General features: G+C 56.2%; 1 protein-coding gene across 1 annotated transcript; it reads left to right on the top strand.

Moving 5' to 3' along the window:
* The first annotated feature begins 1,823 nt into the window (after window positions 1-1,823).
* RNF207 (ring finger protein 207) lies at window positions 1,824-13,582 on the top strand. Its single transcript, XM_023215322.2, has 17 exons — window positions 1,824-2,014; window positions 2,656-2,788; window positions 4,196-4,340; window positions 4,430-4,511; window positions 4,583-4,658; window positions 4,743-4,868; window positions 5,248-5,294; window positions 5,532-5,604; window positions 5,676-5,744; window positions 6,176-6,244; window positions 6,327-6,424; window positions 7,476-7,662; window positions 7,837-8,022; window positions 8,289-8,340; window positions 8,673-8,790; window positions 12,449-12,529; window positions 13,411-13,582. Exons 1-17 carry the CDS (start codon window positions 1,824-1,826, stop codon window positions 13,580-13,582), a joined length of 1,905 nt encoding a protein of 634 aa, XP_023071090.1.
* The last annotated feature ends 4,223 nt before the right edge of the window (window positions 13,583-17,805 follow it).

Below are 17,805 nucleotides of genomic sequence, written 5' to 3'. Positions count from 1 at the left end.
ACCTCGCCCGGCTAGTTTTTTTTGTATTTTTAGTAGAGACGGGGTTTCACCGTGTTAGCCAGGATGGTCTCGATCTCCTGACCTCGTGATCCGCCCGTCTCGGCCTCCCAAAGTGCTGGGATTACAGGCTTGAGCCACCGCGCCCGGCTGAGCTTTTTCTAAGCCTTTATTGAGCACTACTGTGGGTCAGGCTCTGGGCTTGACTTTGTAATTGCAAGAGGGGCAGAAACGGGCTGCTCTTAGGACACTCAGGATAACACAGGCAGGAAGCGAGGGCATGCTGGAGAAAACGCTGGGATCAACACGCATCTGCCAGGCCCAGAGGGCAGAGGGGGCACTGCTGGAAAGGCCGGGAGCCTCCCCTCTCAACCTCCCACCCAAACCCATCCCACTTTTGGGAACTTGGCAGGCAATGAGGATGGGGCCTTAATTAAGTGGACGCCCAGTATGTGTATTTCACGGGCATTATTCCACTGCGGCCTCGCCCATTATCAGGACACCAGTTCTATTTTAACCCAGCGCTGAGGCTCTGAGAGGTCTGTAACATGGCCGAGAGCTCACAACCAGCGAAAGGCAGGGCTAGGATTCCAGGGCGTCTCACTCCGCCTCCCAAGTGCTGGTGGAGGGGCGTCCGCTGCTCTCTGGCGCCCGCAATTGGCCGCCGAGGAAATGCGGCTGCGATGACCTGTTCAGACCCAAATCGGATGGAAGAGCAGGGAATAGCGGCGGTGGGGGTGGGGTCTGGACTTTTTTTTTTTTTTTTTGAGACAGAGTCTCGCTCTGTCGCCCAGGCTGGAGTGCAGTGGCGGGATCTCCGCTCACTGCAACCTCCGCCTCCCGGGTTCAAGCAGTTCTGTCTCAGTCTCCCAAAGGGACTGCAGGTAGGGGGCCACGCCTGGCTAATTTTTGTATTTTTAGTAGAGACGGGGTTTCGCCACGTTGGCCAGGCTGGTCTCGATCTCCTGACCTTAAGCGATCTGCCCGCCTCGGCTTCCCAAAGTGCCGGAATTACAGACGTAAGCCACGGCGTCCGCCCTACACCCTTGAAGACCCCGCAGCCAAGGTCCTCTGGCCCCGCTCTGCGCGGCGCTCTGGTCTTGGGGCTCGGGACTCTCTTATCCCGGGCAGGGGCCAGTCCGACTCTTTCACCCTTGCCTGGCACCGTCCCTGGAGCCTTGGCGTCCTAGCTTCTCCTCCCCGCGGGCTGGGGATGGAGTAGCCGGGCCAGAACCAGAGCGCAAAGCAGATGGCGAGCGCCGAGGTCGGTTCGGTCCCGCCGCGCCGTAAGGCAGCAGCCACCGTGGGGAAGGTGGATGCCGGAAGGGGCGTCTCCTGCGGGTCACCCAGAGGACACCCGGCGGGGAATTCCGAGGGTGGGAGTGAGGAGAGGTAGGAGAGGCCAGGGCAGAGAGAGGCCCCGCGTAGGATAGGAACCATCGCCCGGTGCGGGCCTGACCTTCCAGGGCCGGCAACTCCTCGGCAGAGCGGCAGCGCGGGGTGTCAGAGCGCGGCTCGGAGCCTCACTAGGAGCGCTGGACGGTGGGGGAGAAGCTCGGAGGGCGGGTAGCTCCCAGTAAAGCGGCCTAGCGGGTAGGTACAGGGCCCCTCCCCTCGCTAGTCCTCACTGCCTATTCTCCCTGCGCCGGGGGGCTCCAGGCCCCAGCCCTAACCCTAGCCCTAGCGGCTCCCCACTCCGTGACCTCTGGACGCCCCGTCGGGTCCAGACGCGACAAGGAGGGCGCGGGCGACCGGGCAGAGGGGCCGCGGGAGTTCAAGCGGGGCTCCGTGCGCGCCCCAGCCGCCCGCCTGTGCTGTCCCTGCAGATGTCGGGAGCTATCTTCGGGCCCCTGGAGGGCCCGAGCTCCCTGGACGCCCCGAGCGTCCACCCGCTGGTGTGCCCGCTGTGCCACGTGCAGTACGAGCGCCCGTGTCTTCTGGACTGCTTCCACGACTTCTGCGCCGGCTGTCTGCGTGGCCGCACGACTGAAGGCCGCCTCACCTGCCCGTTGTGCCAGTAAGTGTCCCAAAGTTCCCAAAGACCCCCCAGACGCCATCCCCGCAGCCCAAGGTTGGCTCTGCCGGAGCTGGAACCCAGGAGAGTAAGGCTCCAACTTCAGGCAGAACGACTGGGAGATGCTGCACCCAGTCCTTAGCTCTCCTGGCCAGAAGTTGCAGGCTTCAGCCCATTTTATAGATCAGCTTAACTGAGGCCTGGAGATTGCAGTTACTGGCCCAAGACCTCCCATCAAAAGTCAGGGGGTAGGGGTGGGGCTCCAGCACTGGTCAAGACACTCCCAGTAACTCGCTTTGGGTCTTAGAAGTCTTAGGTCTGCAAAACCACAGAGTTATGTGGACTCAGGGAACCCAGGAGTGGCTCTGATTTGTCCAATGTTGTGAGAGGATGCCAAGGGGCAGCTTCTGCTTTTGATACTAGGGGCACCAACCCCACTGTCTGCAGGAGTGGCCAGGACTGGGCAAGGGTAGGGACCAGGGCAGGGTGAGCACTGGCTGTGATATTTATAGCAAACCCCAGAGCTGTGGTGCACCCCACCTCCCAACACAGCTATTTGTAGCTCCAGCCTGGAATGTGAGGGGCGGGGGTGGGGAGCCTTGGAGAAGGGGTGTCAGAATCTCAGGGCCTGGGCTTCTCTGCAGACACCAGACGGTGGTGAAGGGTCCTAGCGGGCTCCCACCGGTGGACCGGCTGCTGCAGTTCCTGGTGGACAGCTCGGGGGATGGCGTGGAGGCGGTGCGCTGTGCCAACTGTGACCTGGAGTGCAGCGAGCAGGCAGGGGCGGCGGGGCGGGCGGGTGAGGAGTAGAGGGTACCAGGTTACATAGTCCCCAATGCTTGCACATGCACCCAGCATATCTTCAGAGGATGACCTGGCAGTGGATTCTCCAGCACCTCCCCAGGGCATGTTGGCCCCGAATGTGAACCCCTTTATACCAGTGGGGAGACTGAGGTCCAGAACAAGGGACTTGAGCCAGTGTCCAGACAGTGGCAGAAGCTAAGGCCATTCGATCTGGGGAGAACTCACTGATCCCCAATTCAGGGTGGAGCTGTGGACCTGCACAGGAAAGGCAGTCCAGTTTGCAGGCCTGGGCCAACCCTGAAGGGCCTCTGCTACCCAAGTGGCATAGAAGCAGCCACAGCCCAGGGGAGGTGGGGACAGCATGCTGTTCCCTCTGTGCTGTAAAGGGCACGGGGGACTCTGGCCTGCGGAGGCCAGAAAATGTATCAGGAATCCCAGGAGGACGGCCCGACTGGGGCAAAAGCTCCAGCCTTCTGGGCAAGTGCTGAGAAATGTGTGACCCAAGGTACAGAGAGGATCAGCAGGAGGTAGGGACTGCAGGTAGGGCCTGTTATGTCAACCATTGCATGTGTCCATACCAGGGCTGCAAGCCAAGCCCTGGACTCCAGCCCTGGGTCTGGCTTGGGGAGGAGAACCTTAAAGCTCTCACTGCTCTTCCCCTCCCCCGCCCAGGTGTGACTCCAGACTGCCAGGGTGTTCACCACCTTTTGGCCACTATTGAGTGTGCCAAGAGGGCAGTGACAGGCCTTCACACCCCTTTTGTTGCAGGTAAAAATATATATATATATACACACACACACATATATATATATGTATTTTTTTTTGAGACGGAGTCTTGCTTTATCGCCCAGGCTGGAATGCAGTGGCGCCAACTTCACTCACTGCAACCTCCGCCTCCCGGGTTCAAGTGATTCTTCTGCCTCAGCTTCCTGAGGAGCTGGGACTTCAGGCACCCGCCACCATGCCCGGCTAATTTTTGTATTTTTATTAGAGACAGAGTTTCGCCATGTTGGCCAGGCTGATCTCGAGCTCCTGACCTCAGGTGATCCGCCCACCTCGGCCTCCCAAATTGTTGGGATTACAGGCGTAAGCCACCGCACCCCGCCTCGGTGAAATGTTTTATAAAGGTAGTTTCTGCCCTCTCCTCCTGTCCCCCACCCCACTCCACGGACCTACTTAATCAGCCTCTGAGCCGCAGTGTCCTCATCTGTAAACCGGGTATATCAGAGCGCCAAGTGCCTAGATTACAGGAAAGGGCTGCGTTTAGCCGCGCACTCCGCCACGGCTGGGACAAACACACGCAGTGACACCCGGCGGCTGCGGTTCCCGCGCTGGCCGCGGTCGGGCTCTGGCGCTCCTGAGCCCGCGCTCGGCCCGCAGGACGTGGAGACCACGTACTTCTGCAACACGTGCGGACAGCCCCTGTGCGCGCGCTGCCGCGATGAGACGCACCGAGCACGCATGTTCGCGCGCCACGACATCGTGGCCCTGGGTCAGCGAAGCCGCGACGTGCCCCAGAAGTGCAGTGAGTGAGGCTTGCGGGACCAGGGACCTGGGGGTGGGAACAGGGCGGGCACTGCCCGGAGCCCTCACCACCGCCCGCTGCCCCCGCAGCGCTGCACGCAGAGCCCTACCTCCTGTTCTCCACCGACAAGAAGTTGCTGTTGTGCATCCGTTGCTTCCGCGACATGCAGGGGTGCGTAGAGGGGGCGCGAGGGGAGGGGGCTGGGGGCGGCCGGAGCGGGCCTCACCCGCCGCCTCCCTCAGGGAGAGCCGGGCGCACTGCGTGGACCTGGAATCGGCTTACGTGCAGGGCTGCGAGCGGCTGGAGCAGGCGGTGCTGGTGAGGGCAGGGGTCTGGCGCGCGGGGGCGGGGGTGTGGGGCCGCGCGGCGGCGCTCGCGAGCCTGACCCCGCCCTGTCCCCAGGCCGTGAAGGCCCTGCAGACGGCCACGCGGGAGGCCATCGCGCTGCTGCAGGCCATGGTGGAGGAGGTGCGGCACAGCGCTGCAGAGGAGGAGAACGCTATCCACGCCCTCTTCGGCAGCATGCAGGTGAGGGATGGGGGTTGGGGAATAAACGACCCAGCGGGGAACTGGCGACACAGGGCCAGTCCCTAGGCCTTGTGGATTTCCAGTGTAGTGGGGCAGCAGGCCTTGCACCAAGCACTTTCCTGGAGTTGCTAGGACAACTGGGAGGGGAAACCAGGGCCTGCTCCGGGCTGGTGGTGGGGATGTGAGGTGGTCAGAAGGACTTCCCTGGGGAGGTGACATTTAAGGTGAGAGGACCCAAGCCCTCAGGCAGTGGATGCAGGGCTGGAAGGTTGGAGAGATACCTAGCGTAACCAGCAGGTGGCGGGGGTCCGGGGATAGGCATGGTGGGAGGTGGCAGGGCTGGGGCACAAATCAAGAGCATGCTCGCCATCTGTCCCAGGAGAGGTTGGCAGAAAGGAAAGCAGTGCTGCTGCAGGCTGTGCAGAGGTGAGTTGGGGGGAGGAGGGCTTGCTTCCCTTGAAACCCCTTAGCCTCCGTGCCCTCAGCTCCGAACCTGGGCATTCCACCCTGAGGAGCAAGACATCCCAATGTCCTCCCAGCTAAGGAGGGCAGCATGGCTCAGGGTGCAGAGAAGGGATTCAGGGACGGACATGTGAAGATGGCTGGGGGGATGCCCGTCCCTGCTCCTGGCCCCCTGGAGACCAGGCAGCCCCCTTCCCCCAGCCAATACGAAGAGAAGGACAAGGCCTTCAAGGAGCAGCTCTCTCACTTGGCCACCTTGCTGCCCACCCTGCAGGTACAGGGAGCTTGGGGTGCAGGTGGGTCCCTCCTCCCCTGCCAGGCACTGAACAGCGTCTCCTCCCCCAGGTCCACCTGGTCATCTGTTCCTCCTTCCTCAGCTTGGCCAACAAGGCTGAGTTCCTGGACCTGGGCTATGTGAGTCTCCTCTGCTCCTGCAGATGCCCCCTCCCCACCAGGAGCCCACTCTGTAGACCAAAGCCACCAACTCAGGAGTGGGCAGCCTGTCACCTGGAGCCTGGTCCAGGGGTCTCGGGACTGACCTCCTCCCAACTCCATCATCTGCAAACCAGTTAGGGCCACTGTTACAAGGACAGTGAAGCCAGGAAGGGGGCATGAGCCTCTGGTGCCCGATGGGGTGGAGTGACCACTGGAGTCCAGCCGCCCCCTCTCCTATGGATTTGCAGATGGGGTGGGGGGTTTGTCTGGATGAGTCCCAGGAGAGGGCTGGCACCGCTAAGGGACACCAAGTCAGATGCCAAAGACAGATGTGTTTCGCCTCCATCTCCCCTCTTCCTGCCCCCGGCTGCCACACCTCCACCGGCCTGAGGCCCTCCTCACTACCACAGGAGCTGATGGAGAGGCTGCAGGGCATCGTCACACGGCCGTACCGCCTAAGGCCTGTGCGGAGCAGCAAGGTGTGCAGTAGCCTGGGTGGGCCAGGGTCGGGGGCCCCGCAGGGCAGTGGAGGCCACCTCATGACCCCATCCTGCTGCCCAGATTGCCAGTGACCACCGAGCTGAGTTCGCGCGCTGCCTGGAGCCGCTGCTGCTGCTGGGGACACGTCGGGTGGCAGCTGCTGCAAGTGGTGCTAACACGTGAGCGGCAACTGGGGGGGCCAGGCACAAGGTCCCCGACACTGAGGTGTGGGGGAGGGTGGGTGCTGAGAGGCCAGATCACCAGGGAAAAGCCAGGTGCCACCCTTCCTTCCTCCATCCTTAGCTCGACACCCTCCCAGCACAGTGTCTGGGCACAGGGGGTGGCCAGGGCGAGTCCACTAAGTAGGGGAGCAGGAAGCCCTGGATCTGAAGTACATGGCAGACCTGACTCGGAGCTTCGCTAAAGGAGATGCCGGGCGCGGTGGCTCAAGCCTGTAATCCCAGCACTTTGGGAAGCTGAGATGGGCAGATCACAAGGTCAGGAGATCGAGACCATTCTGGCTAACCCGATGAAACCCCGTCTCTACTAAAAAATACAAAAAACTAGCTGGGTGAGGTGGCGGGCGCCTGTGGTCTCAGCTACTCGGGAGGCTGAGGCAGGAGAATGGCATGAACCCGGGAGGCGGAGCTTGCAGTGAGCTGAGATCCGGCCACTGCACTCCCGCCTGGGTGACAGAGCGAGATTCCGTCTCAAAAAAAAAAAAAAAGGAGAAGGGGAGGACTCAGGTCCCCAACCGCCACTGCAGCCTCCCCTGGGGTGGGGCACCTGGGGCTGGGCTGACCGCCTCCTAGGTGGCCTGAAGTCATAGGGGGCCTGATTCCTGGACTCATCTGGCGAGGAGTTAGGAGAAATGCTGAAACGGCATGTGTGTGCCCAGGGACCCCAAAGGCTAAGAGAGACTGGGCCCACACTTCCTGTGTCCAGCATAGAAGTGAACATACCACTCGCTCGGTCCTAGCCCTGGCAGCATTCCGACGGACTTGCTCTTGGCCCCACACCCTGGAACCCACTCCAGGGACTTTAAAAAATAGATGTGGATGTCCGGGTGAGGCCTTGCCCCCGGCTTTTCAAAGCTCCTGGTGGCTCTGCTGTGCTCCAGGTGGTGGAGAGGGCTGTGAGAGCCCCGAACAGCCCAGGGGGCTGCCCTGGGAGGCCAGGGGAGGGGCAGACTTCCGCACCCCCCTGCATCCACACTGGCTCTCTCCCCAGGCTGGCAGGGGGCTTAGGCCCCAAGGTGCTGACGGGGCCCCACTGCCCCTCCCCGGTAGGAACGATGTCCGGGTCACCCGTCCAAAAGCCTACGCTGCACCGGTCCACCAGCACCAAGGTGCTGCTGGCAGAGGGCAAGAACACGCCCTTCACAGAGCACTGCCGCCACTATGAGGACTCCTACAGGGTGAGGGGGCAGGGATCTGCGGGGGGGACATGTCCTAACCCACTCCTCCCCAAGGTACGCTCAGGGAAATCGAGTTGTCCCAGCTGCTGAACCTGGGAGCCATTCCTCCACCGAGGCCCTGGCAGTAAAAACAGCCTAGGGTGACCCACGCTCTCACCTGGCCTCTCTGTGCAGCACCTGCAGGCGGAGATGCAGAGCCTAAAGGACCAGGTACAGGAGCTGCACCGAGACCTCACCAAGCACCACTCGCTCATCAAGGCGGAGATCATGGGAGACGTCCTGAGCAAGTCCCTGCAACTGGACGTGCAGATCGCCTCGGAGCACACCTCCTTAGAGCGCATGAGGGTCGTCTTCCAGGAGGTAGCCCTCCCAAGGACTCTAACTCCAGTCCCACCTGTCAGGGGACACCTGGGCTACCCCAAGACAGTAAGCAGGCAAAGAGGACCTGGCTTGTGCCCTACAGGACTCTCATGTGGCAGGGTCTGGAACCTGGGAGTCTTTGCTGCTTGGAGTCACGTGGACCTGGCTGGGGGGTGCTTTGTAGATGCGAGTAGCTAGAGATAACAGTGCCAGCACTGTAAATTCCAGCTCACTGCCACATCCAATGTCCAGCTTTTCTCTTTCAGATTTGGGAGGAATCCTATCAGCAAGTGGCTAATGAGCAGGAGATTTATGAAGGTTCCAGGAAGTTGGCTGCTGCGTGAACCCCCTGTCCCCGAGCTAACCCACATGCTAGCAGGGGAGGAAGTCAGGGTCGGCCACTAACCAGATGCAAATCCCCACACTCCTCACCTTAGCGTTTGACTGTGCCTCCCGGCTGCTAACCAGCCCCAAATGATGCATGTGGGGTCAGGACTCATTGAGTAGAATGCCCCCACCAAGTGCCTCAATCTTTAATTAGAAGTCATCATGGAAATGGTCGGGATATTTAGATGGTGGCTGGCTTGAGTAAAAACCTGAAGCCAGGTGCTTCAGGATTAAGACCCCATGCTCTGCTCTTGGCCCCACAGCCCAGCTCCATGACCTTCTCCAGCTGAGGCAGGAGAATGCCTACCTGACCACCATCACCAAGCAGATCACGCCCTACATCCGCTCCATTGCCAAGGTGAAGGAGCGGCTGGAGCCCAGGTATGGCCAAGAGGTGTTCCCAGGGCCACTGAGACTCTTCAGAATGTGCTTGGGGACTGGGTGCGGTGGCTCACGCCTGTAATCCTAGCACTTTGGGAGGGAGGTGGGTAGATTACCTGAGGTCAGCAGTTCCAGACCAGACTGGCCAACATGGTGGAACCCCATCTCTACTAAAAATACAAAAATTAGTCATGCATGGTGGCTCATGCCTGTAATCCTAGCTACTGGGGAGGCTGAGCCACGAGAATCGCTTGAACCTGGGAGGTGGAGGCAGAGGTTGCAGTGAGTTGAGATCACACTACTGCATTACAGCCTGGACGACATGGTGAGACCTTGTCTCAAAAAAAAAAAAAAAAAAAAAAAAAAAAGCGTGGGAAAGGTGCCACACCCACAAGACCCCGTTCAGGGAAGTCAGCTGGCCAGGTCATGCGGGTTCAGCTGGGGCATCTGGGCGGACCAGGTGCCGGACGTTTGCAAAAGCGTAGTCACAGTGAGTGGGCTGCTCTGAGTTTCTGCTTTTAGGATCATAGTTGGTCCCTCCAACCCTCAAGAGTAGGTCAAAGCAGAAGGCACTTCCTAAGGGTGTCACGAGGGTCCTGCTGGGCTGATCCAGGCGGCAGGACTGGAGGAGAGGGCAGGAACTTCACCAATGTAAGACAGGCCAAGTCTGTGCAGAGTCCTGACCAGGCTCTCTCAGCACTGTACTCAGGCATCAACGGGGTTCCAGTGTCAGAGGGATCTTGGTGGCAAGTCTTCAATGTTCCCGTCTGAGTCACTGGGCCCCAGGGTAGACTGGTTGCCCTGTAGGTCTAGGGAATGACTGGAGCCTGGGCTCTCCCTTCACCAGCCATGTGGTGACGTGCCTGTCAGGTTTTGGGGGAGCCCCACCTCCTGGTAACTTCTTGAGAAAGACTGCGAAGGAGGTGCGTGTTTGGGGTGGCATGGGTCTGACAATGCCTCCATTCTAGCTTCACACTTGACAGTTTCACTGGGTATCAAATTCTAGATTGGAAATTCTAGATTGGGAAGGATTCTACTCCAAAGGCATCGCTCTCTCGCTCTCTTATCTTCTAGCTTCCATGGTGGTTGTTCATGAAGTCTGAAGGCGCTCAGACTCCTACCCTTGTAATGCGACCTACTAATTCTCTGTGGAAGGTTGTAGAATCTTCTCTTTGCTCCCAGTGTTCTGAGATTTCACTTTGGTGAGAGTCGATTTCCATCCATTAGGTTGGATACTGGCAGGCCCTTTCAATCTGAAAATTCATGCTCTTCAGTTCTGGCATATTTCTTTTTTCTTTCTTTCTTTTTGAGATGGAGTCTCGCTCTGTCGCCGAGGCTGGAGTGCAGTGGCGTGATCTTGGCTCACTGCAACCTCCGCCTCCGGGGTTCAAATGATTCTCCTGCCTCAGCCTCCCGAGTAGCTGGGATTACAGGTGCGTGCCAACACACCTTGCTAATTTTTTTTTTCCTTTTTTTTTTTTTTACACCTTGCTAATTTTTGTATTTTTAGTAGGGGGGGGTTTTGGCAAGTTCGCCAGGCTGGAATATTTCTTTTCTTTCTTTTTTCTTTTGAGATGGAGTCTTGCTCTGTCGCCCAGGCTAGAGTGCAATGGCGCGATCTCGGCTCACTGCAAGCTCCGCCTCCCGGGTTCACACCATTCTCCTGCCTCAGCCTCCCGAGTAGCTGGGACCACAGGCGCCGCTACCGCGCCCAGCTAATTTTTTGTATTTTTAATAGAGACAGGGTTTCACCGTGTTTGCCAGGATGGTCTCGATCTCCTGACCTCGTGATCCGCCCACCTCGGCTTCCCAAAATGCTGGAATTACAGGCGTGAGCCACCATGCCTGGCCTTTTTTTTGTATTTTAGTAGAGACGGGGGTTTCACTATGTTGGCCAGGATGGTCTTGATCTCCTGACTTCGTGATCCGTCCGCCTTGCCCTCCCAAAGTGCTGGGATTATAGGCATGAGCCACTGCTCCCGGCCTCTTTTTCAATTTGTTGATTTCTTCACTTTTTCTTTTTGGAATTCCTGTTGTTGGATATTGGCTCTCCTGGGCTGGCCCTCTAATTTACCTTTTCTGTCCCATTTCCCTTTTTTTTTTTTTTTGGATGGAATTTCACTCTTGTTGCCCAGGCTGGAGAGAAATGGTGCGATCTTGGCTCACTGCAACCTCTGCCTACGTGGTTCAAGCTATTCTCCTGCCTTAGCCTCCTGAGTAGGTGAGATTACAGGCTTGTGCCACCACACCCGGCTAATTTTGTATTTTTAGTAAAGACAGGGTTTCCCCATGTTGGTCAGGCTGGTCTTGAACTCCCGACCTCAGGTGATCTGCCCTCTGCCCTCCTCGGCCTCCCAAAGTACTGGGATTACAGGTGTGAGCCACTGCGCCCGGCCCTTTTTTTTTTTTTTTTTTTTTGAGATGGGGTCTTGCCATGTTGCCCAAGCTGGTTTTGAAATTCCTGGGCGGCTCAAGCCTGTAATCCCAGCACTTTGGGAGGCCGAGACGGGCAGATCATGAGGTCAGGAGATTGAGACCATCCTGGCTAACACCGTGAAACCCTGTCTCTACTTAAAAAAATACAAAAAACTAGCCGGGCGAGGTGGCGGGTGCCTGTAGTCCCAGCTACTCGGGAGGCTGAGGCAGGAGAATAGCGTGAACCCAGGAGGCGGAGCTTGCAGTGAGCTGAGATCCGGCCACTGCACTCCATCCAGCCTGGGCGACAGAGCGAGACTCCGTCTCAAAAAAAAAAAAAAGAAAGAAATTCCTGGGCTCAAGTGATCCTCCCGCCTCAGCCTCCCAAAGTGCTGGGATTCCAGGTGTGAGCCACGGTGCCAGGCCTCTTTATCTTCCATTAGGTAGTTCATTTCTGCTGTCTTGTTTTGCATTTCCAACAGCTCCTTCTGTACCTGTTTCTTTTGATGGTATCCTGTTGTTTCATGGACACAATATCTTACCCCTCTGAGGCCGATGGTTTTTTTCCTTTTGGAAATTTTGTCCCTGAAGTGTTTCCTCCCAGTTGCTTTTTGCTTGTGAAGGTCTTTGTTTGTTTGAGACAGTCTCGCTCTGTCGCCCAGGCTGGAGCGGAATGGTGCCAATCTCAGCTCACTGCAGCCTCCACCTCCCAGGTTCAATCGATTCTTGGGCCTCAGCCTCCAGAGTAGCTGGGATTACAGGTGTGCGCCACCACGCCCTCTAAGCTTGTGTAGGTTTCTGTCTTCCAGGCTGAAGGTTTTTCTCAGATGTCAGGTCACCCCTTGAGCATCTGCTCATATTAGGAGTGGGGCAGGGTTGGAGCCATTAGGCAGATTGGAAGCTCTGAGCACAAGGGTGGTACACTAGCAGAGGCCTTCCCCACTCCACCTGGATTGAGGCAGGTCCCCCTGGCGCCCTGCACCACACACCCTTCCCTCCCTCAGCGTGTCTGCCCCGACCAGCACACAGCTTCCATGAGGGCAGGGCCTGGCCTCTCGTGCACACCATGCAGGCCTGGCCCTCGCCAACCGCTGGACCTTAGTAAATATTTGAGGAGCAAAAGAATGAAACGCTAGGTGGGTGCACGAGTGGTGGCAGAGTTTGGTTCTGAGGTTTCTGAGCTTAAGGCTGTGCAGCAGCTGGCTCGGCTCCCTTGAGATTCTGGTGCCCACTCTCTTGCCAGGTTTCAGGCACCCGTGGATGAGCAGTCAGAGAGTCTACAAAACACGCATGACGACAGCAGGAACAGTGTGGCCTCAGCCAGGTAAAGCGAGTCTCTCCACCAGAGAGTGGGCACGCGATGTGGCTTCTGAGGCCAACAGGATGACAAAGGAAACTCCAGGCTTTTCCCCTTTGGCTCCAGCTCTGGGACCCTGCCTGGGCCTCTTTGTAAAACAAGGGGTCAGAGAGGCTCCCAGCCCGGATGAGTAACTTAAACAAGGGACCTCATAGATAAAACAGGTGTTACTTTGATAGACAGGACCCCATTTTACCATTATAAACAGCCGTGGCTGCTGCCTGCGTCCAGTTTCACCACTAGGAGCTGCACGTGCTGACGCTAGGGGACTCGGGTCACTGAAATGAGAAAATGACCGAGGACTGTTCCCCAGAGCCGCAGTGTGCACCCCAATACCTGCCAGAGGAAGAGACGGCTGTGCAGTAACACCTACGACACAATCACAGGCTGATCTTTGTGTATTTTGCTCTCAGGAAGACGTACTCAGTCACAGGGCAGAGGACAGCACTGTAGAATCACAACTGGAAGAGCCTAGGGGTATACAGAAGGTTGCTGAAGTGGCCAGAGTCATGGCGTGGCTGGTGATAGAGCAGTCTGGCCCTAGCCTCCCCTGCACAGCTGCCATTTATTAGCTCAGATGCTTCCAGATTCAGAATGCAATGTCACCAGAAACCACTGACACGGCCTGATGGTTCAGCAACTCACAGCCATCCCCTGGGGACCGGCTCCTACTCAGAAGTAGACATGATCCTTTCAGAGACAGCATTCCTGGTTCTGAAGGCATGGTCACTCGCTGAGGCCCTCCAGGAAGACGCTCCATTCTGAGAGCTTTGGCTCAAGTGGATTTTAGTGCAGGGATACGGTGAAATGACGGAGGGGGCTGGGCTCACATGAGGCTGTCCCTTTAGGAATAACCCAGGAAGTGTCCCGGAAAAGAGAGAGAAGACGTCAGAGCCTAAAGGAAACAGCTGGGCTCCGAACAGCCTCTCGGAAGAGCCTCTACTCAAAAATAAGGATCATCACAGATCCAAACAGAAAAACAGGGGTGACATCCCCACATGGAGGGAACACCTGACTTAGCAAATGGGACAGGTCCCCAGGGTCAGGCTCTTAGAGCAGGCACAAGACTGGGACACTGGAGAGAAGGTTGTTCCCATGGTTTTTTTTTTTTGAGAGGGAGTCTTGCTCTGTCGCCCAGGCTGGAGTGCAGTGGCGGGATCTCAGCTCACTGCAAGCTCCGCCTCCCGGGTTCACGCCATTCTCCCGCCTCAGCCTCCCGAGTAGCTGGGACCACAGGCGCCGCCTCCTCGCCGGGCTAGTTTTTTGTATTTTTTAGTAGAGACAGGGTTTCATCATGTTAGCCAGGATGGTTTCGATCTCCTGACCTTGTGATCCGCCCATCTCGGCCTCCCAAAGTGCCAGGATTACAGGCTTGAGCCACCACGCCTGGCGTTCCCGTGGTTTTTTTAAAATTTTTTTTTTTTTTGAGACGGAGTTTTGCTCTTTGTTGCCCAAGATGGAGTGTAATGGTGTAATCTCGGCTCCCTGCAACCTCCGTCTCCTGGGTTCAAGCAATTCTCCTGCCACAGCCTCTCAAGTAGCTGGGATTACAGGTGCCTGCCACCATGCCCAGCTATTTTTTTGTATTTTTAGTAGAGATGGGGTTTCACCATGTTGGCCAAGCTGGTCTCGAACTCCAGACCTCAGGTGATCCACCTGTCTCAGCCTCCCAAAGTGCTGAGATTACAGGGGTGAGCCACCGTGCCTGGCCAATTTTTTTTTTTTTTTAAGACAGAATTTCACTTTGTTGCCCAGGCTGGAGTGCAATGGCATAATCTCTGGCTCACCACAACCTCTGCCTCCCGGTTTCAATTGATTTTCCTACCTCAGCCTCCCGAGAGGCTGGGATTACAGGCATGTGCCACCACTCCCGGCTAGTTTTTTGTATTTTTAGTAGAGACGGGATTTCTCCATGTTGGTCAGGCTGTTCTCGAACTCCCGACCTCAGGTGATCCGCCTGCCGTGGCCTCCCAAAGTGCTGGGATTACAGGGGTGAGCCACCATGCCCAGCTGTTTATTTCTTTAAAAGGTAATCATTTGTCAATAATAAAACCCAGAGACTCTGACAGGCCATAATTTCAGGTTCTTTGGCTTGGGCAGTTTTGCTTTTCCCCATGTTTGCATGGCACGAAGTCTTCGTCCTTGTCACGGTAGCTTGGGATGACTCCCAGTCCACGTGGAAAACATCAGGGAGTGGCCATCCAGCGAGAAATCTCTCGCTTGTTCCACACCTACGCGCCGAGCATGTGTGCGTTAGACCCTGTGCTGGGCAGTGTGGTCCATCGGGGTGTGCAGGTTTGAGTTTTCGGTAACAAGACTCCACTGCTGAGTAGCACCTGCCCTATCGCAAAGGAATCCAGTTCCTCCGGAATCACAGTCCCACTGTTAACCTGGTGCTACTGGAAAGTTCCACCCAGTAATCTGAGCAATGACTCCACGGAAGGATGAGGAACCTTTGCTCCAGCTTCTCTCCCTTTCCAGCAAGGGCAGAGCTCCTAAAGCCGGGGGTTAGCACCTGGCCAGCTTATGTGGCAGATGGTCTCAGTTACTTCACTGCTTTCCCAAACTCCTGCAGCCCTCCTGCGCCCACCTTCCGTTGATAGCAAAGCACTGGGTAGCAGCAACCTCTTTTCTAGTAGTTTTTTCCAAGCAGTTTTCCATTTCTCCCCAGTACCCTTTCCATTTAGAGGAGCTTAATAACTGCTTGTTAAAAATTAACCCATGTGACCTAAACTTTTAAAAGTTTTTGTGGAAAAACGATGCCCAGGTAGTCACATTTAAGCAAATATCCAGCTTGATTCAGTGATTAACAGTAAATGGGTCTACATGCTAACACAGCAGCACATTAAACACATAACACATCACTCGCATCAACGTCCATTGCCCCTGCACCTGCTACTTCAGGGCACTGAGGCTCCCGTTCCAAGGCCTTACAAACCTATGTGGTGGCCTGTAGGGCAAAAGGAATTATCATTACAACTGGTTAGAGGTAGGAATTCAGAAAGAAATTGAGGAGGCAAAACACATGTGGTTTGAGGCTGAAGGCTTAAGACGCTTCTTACCCAGGAGTGACCTCAGAGTTTCATGTCCCACACAATCACACTGTGGTTGAGTGAAATCAAGTGCAGTTTTATTTAAGAACTGGAAAGAAGAATCAGTATCTGTGAAAGAAAATCCAATTTAGAATATTTAAATAAACATTTCTGTATGTAAAAAGAAGAGTAGAATAATTACTCCATTAAGTTCCTCTCCTTGCAATGGGATAGGCCGCCTCTACTGCAGATGGCTGTGTCTTCCAAACCCATGACAAGTGCCACGTCTTCTGCAGCAGCGGCCCAGAGAGTAAGCACTTCCCAGCAAGACAGAGACGTCGAGGTCTTCTAACCTTGCCAAACCACGACAAAAGCAAACTACGGTGGGCAAGCCCAACTACCTAAGGCAGGAAGAAAGTGCAGCGAAGGGACAGTGGTGTGCTGTGCCTATCGTGGGGGTACTCCTAGCAGCCAGCTGTGGCCGAGACCTTACCAAGCCTGATCGGCTAATGCAGCTTCCTGGTTTAGGAATGTTTCCCTGGTCATATCAGTCCCCCAGGTTGGTAAATGAACAGAAGGGATGAATAAAGCCTACTTTTTAGGCTCAAGGAGCAGCTCGCACCAACAAAGGGGTGGCAGGTGCACTGCTGCCTTGTTTTCTGTCCTGAGAGGCTCACCCCACGACCTCTTCTGTAAACTGCCACTCAGCAGCGGCCTGCAGGCCCTCATGAAAGGCTTCACATTGTGCTGTTTCCAAGTAGCTTTGTTCTGAGCAGTACCTATTTTCCACTTAAGAATCTCCACTTTAAAACCTGCAATGGAAAAATAAATCTCTTGACAGTTTTTTAAATTGAGAAAATTGGTGATGTGGCCTTCACCGCATTAACCTGATTATCTGCGGGCCCTGCCACTGCTAAATTTATAAAGCTAAAAATAATCTCAAGATCACAGAACTAAAAAGAAGTCAATCACTTACCAAATCCTGCCCTTAAGGAGTTCATCTTGGCCAGGCGTGGTGGCTCACGCCTATAGTCCCAGCACTTTGGGAGGCCGAGGCAGGCAGATCATGAGGTCAGGAGTTCGAGACCAGCCTGGCCAAGATGGTGAAACTCCGTCTCTACTAAAAATACAAAAAACTACCCGGGCATGGTGGCACATGCCTGTAATCCCAGCTACTTGGAAGGCTGAGGCAGGAGAATCGCTTGAACTCGGGAGGCAGAGGTTGCAGTGAGCGGAGATAGTGCCATTCCACTGGGCAACAATGTGAGACTCCGTCTCGAAAAAAAAGCCGGCCATGGTGTCTTAGGCCTGTAATCCCAGCTACTCAGGAGGCTGAGGCAGGAAAATCGCTTGAACCTGCGAGGCGGAGGTTGTGGTGAGCCGAGATGGTGCCACTGCACTCCAGCCTCCAGTCTGTGCCACACAGCAAGACCCCGTCTTAAAAAAAAAAAAAAAAAAAAAAAAGGAGTTCATCTTTTATCCCTAAGTCATTGCTGACTGCTGCCCTGGGATTATGAAGAAGGTGGGAATGCTCTCACCATCCCTACCCCTGGAATTCCTCTCTCAAGCAGAATACAATGTCAGGTTTTCCCTGGTGTCAGGCAGCATTTCACCGTGAAACCCTAAGACCTGCCTCTTGGGCTCCTTCCAGCTGGTGGGCCTGGCATGAAGGTGGACTTTCTGGGTTCTGGCAGATGGAGGATGGCATTAAATGCCAACACCGTCAGCTTACCATCCACAAGGCCAGCGCTGCCAACAGCTGGCCTACACCTATCAGCAAGACAACTTCGTGGCTCCCAATGGGAATGGAGGCTGGGCCCGCCCTACTTACAGCAGGGGAAAAGAACTTTCCCTCAAAGAGCCGGGGTGGGCTGCCAGAATCTAACTACATCCTCTCCCAGTTTGCAGTTCTAGGAAGTGGAATTTGCTGCCCTAGGCGTGGTCTAAAGGACAAGTTTAGAAATGATTCAACTCGCCGGGCGCGGTGGCTCAAGCCTGTAATCCCAGCACTTTGGGAGGCCGAGACGGGCGGATCATGAGGTCAGGAGATCGAGACCATCCTGGCTAACACAGTGAAACCCCGTCTCTACTAAAAAATACAAAAAAAACTGAGCCGGGCGAGGTGGCGGGCGCCTGTAGTCCCAGCTACTCGGGAGGCTGAGGCAGGAGAATGGCGTAAACCCGGGAGGCGGAGCTTGCAGTGAGCTGAGA

This window comes from Piliocolobus tephrosceles, chromosome 1 (genome assembly GCF_002776525.5).
Source record: "Piliocolobus tephrosceles isolate RC106 chromosome 1, ASM277652v3, whole genome shotgun sequence".
NCBI classification, from domain to species: domain Eukaryota; kingdom Metazoa; phylum Chordata; class Mammalia; order Primates; family Cercopithecidae; genus Piliocolobus; species Piliocolobus tephrosceles.
Note: the sequence above shows the minus strand (reverse complement) of the source record. Positions and strands in the feature narration are given on the sequence as shown.